Raw genomic sequence first — 11,144 nt, forward strand, 5'->3', positions numbered from 1 at the left:
AAATATTTATGTATCTGCTGTTGTAATTTAGGTTAATTTAATACTTTTAAACTCTAGTACGTGCATGGCCTAAATGCCCACTTAAAGTAATATGATGGGTTAGGGTTAGTGTAAATCTGTAAATAAGTCAAGTTAAGACAGAAATTGCCAAATATCTGTATTGCTTTTTGGGCCATTTGATCAGATTATAATGCAAATGTGAGTCTAATCTGTAATATATTGGTTTTTGTGCCAAGGGTTTAAGACAGACAGATATAGCTATTAAGATATTTAAAAAAGATTCACCATTTAAAAACAATCAACGGGCCGTGTTTGGCTCGGGGGCCATAGTTGGGCCACCCCAGATTTAAGTGGTCCCTAACATAAAAAGGAGCAATTTAGCATAATGATTTGCATTCACTGCAGATTATAGTGATGACAACAATGTTTTGATAGTATACAAATACAACTAGCTGTCTACTGAAAGAATTGCTAGTCAGTGAGGAATTTCTATTGCCTACAATGTGGGAAATATCCTTTAGGTTCACTGCACGGCATTAAAAACAGCACAAGATAAGGAAATGCAGTTGGGAAATCTACTTAGAAAACAGCGAGGAGCCGGTGGCAAGATTTAGTTTGTGGAGGAGGCGGAGGAGGCTATGCATCAACTTTTTTAATTGCATTTGGCAGGAATGATTTGCTTTTACTCGTCTACAACGGCTCACTGGGAGGTGTGAAGTGCCAATAATATATAAAACACACAGAAAATACTACTTCAAGTGATGAAGGTCTAGTGAAGAAATCAGTCAGGACATGAAAGTAAAGGTACAGGTAGACAATGAAAGAATGTTTTTTTGCATTCATTTGGCCACAGCAGCAGACATGCATTTCTATGAGTCCTAATACAATGTAGGAAAAAACAAGTTTTTGGACATGCTTCTCTTATTAAGTGGCTTTTTTTTCTGTTTTTAATTAGTCGTATTTAGTCACAGACAAAAAATGATCAGCAATGCCAGTGTCACAATCTGCCACCGATTAGTCATGAACCTAGTGTTGACGAACTCTGAGATTAAACGCATGTTGATACAGAGGTCCACTGTGTTTTTAGTAAAAACATTCAAATGTGCATTTTTATGCCTTGTTTAACATTTCTGCTTCCTCGCCTCTCCTGCAGCTGTGGAGGAAGTGAAGCTGAAGGACACTCACTACACCCTGGAACACATGCGTGCTTTTGGCATGTACAACTACCTCCACCTGGACCCGTGGTATGAAGACAGCGTTTTGTTTGTGGACTGCAAAGGACGGGTTCTCGGCCTCACCGTCACCTTGGTAAGCTTCTAACTCCTCCTGCTTTTTCTGGCAAGTCCTTGTTCCTTAATGGTTGTGATTCTGATGTTGTGACAGCTGAATTGCTGGTGGACTTTAATGCACCTGACACACCAGCAGGTGGTGACCAACTACCTGTGTAATAGCAGCATCAGCCCACGATGCATTTCTGATGTGATCTCAGGAGAAACTCATGTTTTCAAATGTTTTATACGCTGTTCTCTTGTTTAAGATGCTCAACTAGAGACAAGCAGAGAGGCAGTGAGAGCCTCAGTATTCACGGGGAAAGTTTTTATTCCGTCTTCCGTCCGTCGTATGAATCAGCACGGAAGCTAAAGTTTTGGATGAGTCCTTGTGTGATTACGTAATTGACTTAAGGTACCGATCCAGGTCCGTTACCCAAAACCAAGATCATAAGACGATGAGCAAAATTAGCCCAGAGACCTTTTCAGCAGATACTTCTTTTATGTCCAAGACATCATTGACTATGATTAGAGATAATTGGTGGCCTGAATGCTGATCATCAGGCTGTAATCCTGGGAGACAGTATTTCTGGCTTTCAGTGGCATCATTAAATCGCCCTTTTATGAAAATCTGTTGCTCACATTCTAATTACAATCATCACATGGTAATTATCGTCCCTCACGAGCCTTTTCTTTTGCACACAGGCGGTCCACGCTGAAAATGGTCTCAAAGGTGCGTCATGCATTAGGTATCGATATAATACGCAGTGTCACGCTCCATGGCAACAACGGGGCAGCCGCTGCACGGTCCTTATGAAACACTGCTAGTTCACGCAAGGAGTAATTGATGCTCACGCGGTGGCATATCTATCTATCACTAATGAGTATCTGAATTACATGTAAGCCCGAGTCACATGGGCGGGCCACCTGACAGTTTCGTCTCTCTTTGATGAGTTATACGTTGTTTTTACGCTATTCAGCTCTAATGTTCAGGATATTGTCACGTGGCTCTTGAGCAGGACGAATATTCTGGAACTCATGTTCTGCTGTGTGTCTTTGTATCGGATGTTAATAACAGAATGTTGTTATGGGATGAAAATGCCCCATTCAGCATGAGAGCAGTGACCTTTGTGTTCCTCCGTAGTTCACCGCTTTGATTAAGTGTGTCTGTTTCAGTCTTTGTGAGTCATCACTGCACTGCTGAAAGAATTCAGTTCGATAGTTCAGTAGCAGTGAGAACATTATTCAACCATGCTTTCCCCTCATTTTAGGGACAAAATGGATTTTGTTTCCGATGCTTTTCTCCACCACTAGTGCTGAATCAATTAGCCGATGGGCACACAATGACACGGCTACTTTTTTGATAACTGAGTCACCTTTCAAGCAAAGAAAGGCAACATTTTTCATTCTGATTCCCTCTTCATCTGCTGCTTGTCTTCGTCATATACGACAGTAAATGATGGATTTTGGAAACAAATGTTCACTTTTTTACTATTTAATGACATTTTACACACCAAAGGAATCATTTAATATATGTAATGTAATATTTAATCAAGAAAACAGGGTTTGACAGTAAGAGTTACCAAAAGCCCAGCAACCACTTTTAAAAGTGAGTGTTGAGCCCTGGAAAGTTAGTTTATTTGAATGCATCCCAGGTGACAGAATGAATCACACAGATTGATGTGGTAACCGTTACATCCGTCTGTGTCGTGGATGCAGTACTGACTGATGTGTTGTGAATCCAGGACACGGCCCTGGGGAAGCCCAGAGAGGTCTACCGTATCGCCGCTGACTCCAGCCAGAGCGAGCATCGTCTCTGTGCGTCCCTCAGCCTCACCTCCGCGACCTGGGCGGCTCTCTCCGACGGCGCCGGCCGACTCTTCCTCCTCCGCACCGGCAAGAGGGCAGACAGCTCCCATACCAAGTGGGAAGTGAGTATAACTATTACTTGAAGCTTTACCGCTTCAAGTAATACACAAAGATATCTTCTAACTTCTGTGTTTTCCATAATGTAGGCATCTTCGATAGGATATAAAGTGTATCAGTTGCAAGCAATAGTAATAAAAACCATCAAATTCTAATGTGAGAGTAAAGGGGCAGTAGCTAATCATGACCCTTTATCGACCTCTATTGGTGAATGAGTGGAAGTGCAGCAACAGACTGAACGTGCTACTTTGCAAGCTGTATGTTAAAGAGGAAATATGTCACCATGCACAACACTGTATGTGTTCATCTTGTCACTCGACCATTAATACGTTCAAAACTGTTCAAAATGAGTCCAGGCTTGTAATGTCTGGAAAGTGTGTGTCCAAAGCCAGATAGTTGGGGCTGCACAGTATATCTGTTTATCATCGTCAGTGCTGCACAGTATATCTGTTTATCATCGTCAGTGCTGCACAGTATATCTGTTTATTATCGTCAGTGCTGCACAGTATATCTGTTTATCATCGTCAGTGCTGCACAGTATATCCGTTTATCATCGTCAGTGCTGCACAGTATATCTGTTTATCATCGTCAGTGCTGCACAGTATATCTGTTTATCATCGTCAGTGCTGCACAGTATATCTGTTTATTATCGTCAGTGCTGCACAGTATATCTGTTTATCATCGTCAGTGCTGCACAGTATATCCGTTTATCATCGTCAGTGCTGCACAGTATATCCGTTTATCATCGTCAGTGCTGCACAGTATATCTGTTTATCATCGTCAGTGCTGCACAGTATATCCGTTTATCATCGTCAGTGCTGCACAGTATATCTGTTTATTATCGTCAGTGCTGCACAGTATATCCGTTTATCATCGTCAGTGCTGCACAGTATATCTGTTTATCATCGTCAGTGCTGCACAGTATATCCATTTATTATCGTCAGTGCTGCACAGTATATCCGTTTATCATCGTCAGTGCTGCACAGTATATCCGTTTATCATCGTCAGTGCTGCACAGTATATCTGTTTATCATCGTCAGGGCTGCACAGTATATCTGTTTATTATCGTCAGTGCTGCACAGTATATCTGTTTATCATCGTCAGTGCTGCACAGTATATCTGTTTATCATCGTCAGTGCTGCACAGTATATCTGTTTATTATCGTCAGTGCTGCACAGTATATCTGTTTATCATCGTCAGTGCTGCACAGTATATCTGTTTATCATCGTCAGTGCTGCACAGTATATCTGTTTATCATCGTCAGTGCGAAGTCAACCTGCGCAATAAACACATCGCAAAAGAATATGCGATATGCACTCAGGGACTTTTTGAGTTGGTTGAAAACGGCACCTTAAAAATGTGTTCAATAAAATAATGTAGAAAATAACAAAACAAAAAGCAATTTGTGTTGTTTTAGCAGAATACTGAAAACAACAGAAAGGCAGAACTTAGTCCACTTAAATATCTATTTTAATATTTTATAATGTTATCGCATATTTTGTGTGTCATAACAATAAAGCTTCAAAGTCCCACAGGAGCAGTATTACTAGTAATAAAAAAAGGTGATTAATTATGACCGTGACAAATACGTTTGTCTACGCCAGCAGGCACTTTTGATGGTGACATGGCCATGTTTGATTTTTGTGTCATCCCTAAACTCGTAAAGTAGTTGAAGGATGAGGCTAGAGACAATTCAAATGTTACTGATCTTATTATAAAGTTCTGTATCCAAAGCCTGATAAAGCGTATTCCTCTGAGCCTTCGTCTGTGGTTTAGATCAGAGTTGAGCTGTGGTTGCGTATGTGTGTCCACACGTGACACTTCAATGCCACCTGCCTGATCAGATGTATGTTTTGTGGTCAATGGAGCCGCTGTAAAACGGTGAATTAACACATTTCATTTCCCAAATATTCGTCACAATAACCGTTTCCTGTTATTGTTGCTCCGTACTCTTCCTCCCTGCAGTGTTAGTAGACCTGTTTTATTGAAGCATGCCGCCAACAAAGCTTCGCTAATCCTGTGATTTACCCATTTTTCTATGAATTCTTCACAGTAAAATTCTATTATTTTGTTAATTAAAATATTTAATTTTGAAGCAGCAAAATCAGGAATTGTTGAGTTTTCATCATCAGAAACATAACAGGACTCAAACAGCAGGTCTCAGCTGTTTTCCAGCTCCGGTGTTCCTCCTCCCTTTCCTTCGCTCTCCTCGGGAGAGGAATTCCTGCGTTGGAGGAAGATGATGGAGAACTCCGTTTGATAAATTGGCCCGATTGTACCCACATGCTGTCTGCACCTCACGGACATCCGACCTCAATGCGAGCCACACAGGCCACCGTGGCATGTGGTCTGGCTGGTCGGATCAATGCGAGCAAGATCTGATATCGGATAATGCATTAATTACTCCTGATTGAGGAGCGTTTGGTTAAAGTGGAGGGAAGTCAGAAAGTAGACGGAGCTACCGTACAGAATATCACCATTCCTGCTTTTTCTTTAACCTGGTATGTATGATATAGTGTTATTATAGAGAATAAATAATGAGTAGTTGAGATAACAGTATGCCGTATTTAAAGGTAGAAATATCAATATAAACAACAGCATTATCTATCAATATCAGAATTAATGAAACAGGGTTTACACTCATTATGACTCATGTTTAGAAATTCAGGGAGTGTATAGCCTTTAAATGATGAAATGTCCTGTTATACAGCATGTACACTTGCTGTTATGCAAATTCAGGCTTTAAAACCAGTTGTTCAAGCTTAACCTTGGCTTGTAGTAATGAGAGCTCTTTGATAAGATTAGTCTTTGTGCACTTTATCCCGTAAACAGGCTGCAGTTGGGATTTGGCTTCAAATGAGAGTTCCCCCTCAGAACAAGCACACTTGATGTTATTCTGAAAGCAAAGTTCAAGAGTGGAATTTGTAATGAAGACTCAAGCCCTCGAGTCAGTCCAATGTTCTAATTTTAAGTCTCAGCGCTCGGGGATCTTTCCCCGTGGTTTGTGCGTGTGTACCGGTAATAAACGGGCTCATAAAGCAGATATTGTTATGCAGTCACACTGAAGTCTGCCGTCTCCGCATCACAGCACCTTCTTGCATGGTAGCCGCTGCCGTCAGTTGTATGAATGGGTGTGAATGAGTGAATGACATGTAGTGTAGTGGTCTGAAGACTAGAAAAGCGCTATAAAAGTCCTTTCACCATTTACCAAGTCCACATGTGTCAACATCCAACATGGCTGACAATAATTAGCTTCTAAAGAAACCAACCTCTCACCAAATATACTTTTGACTGAAAGTAGTTTTTAGAGTGTGGGCCGAATGTAAAAGTATATCTCGTTCTACATTTTGGCAACATCTTTGCTTATAAGCACAATTTTGTTTGTCTTGGATATTCTCCTAGAAACCCTGATATCCATAATGTAGTCCACAACTACAGCATAGACTATAAATACAAGTTTACCTTTAAAGAAGGTTATGCATCCAGTATTTGTCAGGAACAACTTGCTGGACACATCTCTGTCGGCTCTTACTTTACTCTATAGCGCCTCTTTGAGGGTCAAAGCTCAAAGTAGAGGTTCAAAGTGTGAGAAGCATCATTTACATCTGAAGAACTTGTTTCTTTGTATTGGAATTGTATTTCTCGCTCAGGTGCCTCTGGGCCTTCCATTTCATTTATCTATTATCTGCAGGTAGTGCTCTCTCCGAGAGGTTACCCAACTCATTTCCTGGTTAAATTAGCTCGGCACAATTGCTGGTGACATTGTAAACAATCATCACACACTCATTAAATGTGTATCGTTTGCTGTGTGAAATAGCACCTCAGACCGGCTATCCCCCTGAAGATAAACATTTCATTTAATTATTTTAGGTGAGGTGGCCTGACATGGTGATCTATTGTGCTGAATAGCCAGTTCTATTAATTCAACTGAATAGTTCTAGTAATATTCATTTCAGATACATTTTTACATGCGTAGCTGGCTTATAAAATGTAGTTTTTCTTCACCAAATTGACCCAGATTACACACTTCCATAAACTGCATTTACTTATGTGAAAACTTAAAGCTCACGGATTTTGCCCACTTGCCACTGTGTCTTGTTAAAGTGATTGTATTTGTTGATTCTGTGCCCGTAGCCACTGTTCAGTGAGGACATGGGGGAGCCTTTCACCGTCCTCCACAGCATCTCACATGTCCAGGAGGGAGTCCACACCATGGAGGTCCTGCTGCTCCGCATCCAGAAAGACCCGCAGGAAACCAAAGGCAGCGGATACTCCGTGTCTCTCGAGTGGATCACAGTCGCCAACACCGCAGGACATGGTGGGTGGTTCACTGGCCTATCATCATTTCAGTAATTGAGCATGAAGTCAAATGAGACAAGACGAGCGTGTATTAGCATAATTAGGTCTGAATTAAGAGCTACATTTGAAGCCTGTTATTTCGTTTTCATGTTCATCTTCACAATATTAACACCCAACAGACGACACGATTCTTTGTTAATCAAGCCATACTATGAAGTTAGTCACGCTCTGCCATTACTGCGCTGCAATTATTATGTCCCGGATGAGATTAGTGTGCTCTAAAGCAAACATTGGCAAGAAGAGTTTTCATTAAAGTTCTTGGCACACATTGAGAAAGAAAGACACTGACTAATGATTGAAAGATTGGAAAAAGAAAAAACAGAAGCAGCCTTTGGGGAGTCCCTTCCTCATTAAGTTGGATTTAAAGGTGCAGCCCTTTGATATCTGCGAGCTGTAGAATAATCTGTTGTTTGTTTAGTGTCTCAATGTTTGACTAAATCTATATTTTGTCAATGAGCTTTACAATTCTTCCTGAACATCACTAGAGAGGGGAACGGTATTCTCCAAAACAATATGTTTTAATGCAAGGTATCAGCAGTATTAAAGGGATAGTTCAGATGATTGAAGGGAGTTTGTATGAGGTGTTTATCCATAGTCCGTGTGTTACCTTCAGTAGAGGACGCCCGACACTCCCCCAGACAGTAGAAACAGACAGGAAGTACCAGCGCGGGAGCAAAGCAATGTACTGCAGCAGCAAAACCTGTGTTTGAGTCGCCTAAAAAAAATCAATGTCAATATATACTTCTGCTATATTTAGAATATTTTCACCACTTAACCTCGCTATCAGACAGCCTTTACCAACAGAGAAATGAACGTTATTGCTCATTATTCACATGTCCCAGAGTGGACCCTAGCATTTAGTAAACAGAAACTTTGTAGGTGTTTTTTATAACAGTGGCATTATGTAAACAAACTGGCATTTAAAGGGTTACAATTCTGAAAATGAAAACATATTTGTTAGTTATCATCATAACTGAAATTGGTTAAAAGATTTAAGTATTGATAAAACCGTTAGATAATGTCACAGACATGATCTAAAGGTTTCTAAAGGTTTTTAATCTGATTGTCAAAACAATTAATTTGAAGTTTAAAAGATGATTTAAAAATAATCATTAGTTTCAGCCTGAATCTCCTTCAGTTTCTGCAGTATAGAGTCGATACTTTAATACAACCTCTGCTGTAATGAGCAACCTGTTGATTGACTTCAAAGTTTTGTTCTGTGTGAGATATTGTAGTAATCAGTGGACACCCGATGGTGGTTAGAGGAGGGAGCACTTTAGTTTAAATACAAAAAATACAGCAATTAATAAAACAATAGCAATGCACCTTTGTATCATGCAGGGCCGGAGAAGAAGTACGGGGTGAAGAAGACGAGGGTCCTCAGGGGAAAGTCGGTGCCCCACTACGCAGCGGTGGAGCCGCAGGGGAAGGGGCTGATGGTGGCCTCCGAGAAACCGTTTGCCTTCACACATGTGGACGGTCGCCCTGTGGAGGTGCCTGACTCAGAGCCCATGGAGGTGGAGAAGACAGGTGGGTCAGAGGTGCTGCTGAGAAACCTGCCAGCACACTGCTAGAAAGTTAGATTTCCCCTCTTTACATCACAACCCGACCAGGTGTTTTGACACTTTAAAAGCCTTTATTTATTTCATCAATGCCACTACCTGTTATGTTCTGTGTTAGAAACCCTCGCTTTGACATAGTATTGCTTTATAAAGTTGTTATGGTGCTGTGTTCCCTATTTACACATTCAGCTGACAGGCTGGGCAATATAGAAACTGACATCGCTTTAAGAAAAACAATGACATACGCAAATTATTGTCCATAAATAGCTGGAGAGAGACGCTCATATTTTGAAGCTTTGAAGATTTATTCAAAAAGTTGATATTCAAATGATAAATATTAATAATATTTAAATTAATAAAAATTGCGTGCAATAGTCCACTGATTTCACCTTCTCTTCCTCTCTCTCTCAAACAAACACACACAGTCTCTGTAAATATCTCCGTCCTCAGTCCAAAAGTAAAACTTTATTGAAAAAGAATAGATTCACAAAAAATGAAAAAAAAAAATATTCTGCTTCAATCCAAATTTGTTGGCGTTTAGCCACAATCCGTTTCAGACCCTGCCTCAAGATTTTGTTCAGAGAATTCGGAAAAGGTCGTGATATCACATCAGAGTATTTGAAACAGTCTGACTCATGTTTCAGACATGGTTCGGCATTGATCATAATTTTAGCGAGAAAGTGCCATCTTTCTTTTTCTTTTTTCCTGTTAGGATCGCAGTCTGAAACCTGCCAAAGAGCAAACCAGTCTGTCTGTACAACTGTTGAAACAAAGTGAAATGCAAACATCATCTGGACTCTGAGCTGCTGCCCGGCCTCCCTCCACTAAACACATGATGTATCACTCACTTCTTGGCATTTCTGTGATGAGACGGTTTCCGGTCGATATTCATCATGCAGTTGCGTCTGGTTGTTTTCAGTCGAGCAACGTTGGCTTCTTCCGCTCATTACCTTTAAAAGGCACGCACTGACTAGCTGGGTTGTAGCCATGGAAACGCTTGAGCAGGCTGGGGTGTCTGTCAGATCTGGTAATCTGTCTGCGAGTACTCGGATACATTTCCAGGCCATTTATTGCTGCTTGTACTGACGTTTGTCTGACAAAGCCACACCATAATTTGTCTTCCCTCATCAGCAGTGGTCATAAAGAAACAGGGATTTATGTATAGGTCTACTATTGATAAATATTTTTCATTAATATAAATGTTATATAGTTGATTAATCGATGAACTCTTTTCTCTTACAATGTCAAAAATAATGATAAATGCCTTACCTGAGCCCAAAATGAACAATCAAAACCCCAAAGTTGTGAGAAGTAACACATTCTCACAATTTAGAGACTGGAATGATTTTACGTTCTTGCCGAGACATAGATGAGAAGATTGATACCACTCATGCCTGTACAATAAATATCGATAGGGTAAAGTCCAGAGAAGGTTAGCTTAGCTTAGCATAAATACTTGAAACGAGGGTAAAGAGCGAGCAGCCAAACAACGCTTCCGCCAAGACGCCGTCGGTCGGGACAGCGTTACCGGCTTTAACTTCCCTATGAGCACAAACTGCCAGCCCATTTATGGAAACGAAGCAGAGAAAAGCTGTGATTACTGCAGAGGGAGAGCGACTTCCTTCTCTGCTGATGTATCTTTACATAGAACAAATTAGTTTGCCGCTATGTCAATGCTCTGAATATCGTATAGACAACCTTTCCTGTTTTTGAGCAAACCAAACATGCATATCCAACTGGCTTTTCTTCCTTTTCCTGCTTCCGCACTCAGTTCTACTCACAACATCAAAACAAGCAGACAAACAGCCAACCTCTTTTTCAAAAGATTAAAAAAAACACCTCGGGTGTGTGTGTGTGTGTGTGTGTGTGTGTGTGTGTGTGGTGCAGAAGCAGAATAATGGCAGCTTTTTAGCCAATCCTTTTATCAGCGCTCTGCCTTTCTCCTTTTGGAGTGGAAGAAGTGGATGAGGTGTCAAGAGGGGAGGCATCTTCAAAAAGGCTTGAAAGTGATGAGAGAGGAGATGCAAAG

The 11,144-nt window shown here is 40.8% G+C and overlaps 1 protein-coding gene across 1 annotated transcript in view; it reads left to right on the plus strand.

Moving 5' to 3' along the window:
* nudcd1 (NudC domain containing 1) overlaps nt 1-11,144 on the plus strand; it is a 41,932-nt gene that overhangs the window by 644 nt on the left and 30,144 nt on the right. The window contains exons 2-5 of the mRNA XM_076105771.1: nt 1,154-1,308; nt 3,014-3,199; nt 7,329-7,512; nt 8,895-9,083. Of these exons, the coding sequence (XP_075961886.1) occupies nt 1,154-1,308; nt 3,014-3,199; nt 7,329-7,512; nt 8,895-9,083 (714 nt within the window). The remainder of the gene's footprint in view (nt 1-1,153; nt 1,309-3,013; nt 3,200-7,328; nt 7,513-8,894; nt 9,084-11,144) is intronic.

This window comes from Anarhichas minor, unplaced genomic scaffold (genome assembly GCF_050575085.1).
Source record: "Anarhichas minor isolate MPS153535 unplaced genomic scaffold, ASM5057508v1 ptg000033l, whole genome shotgun sequence".
Taxonomy (NCBI): domain Eukaryota; kingdom Metazoa; phylum Chordata; class Actinopteri; order Perciformes; family Anarhichadidae; genus Anarhichas; species Anarhichas minor.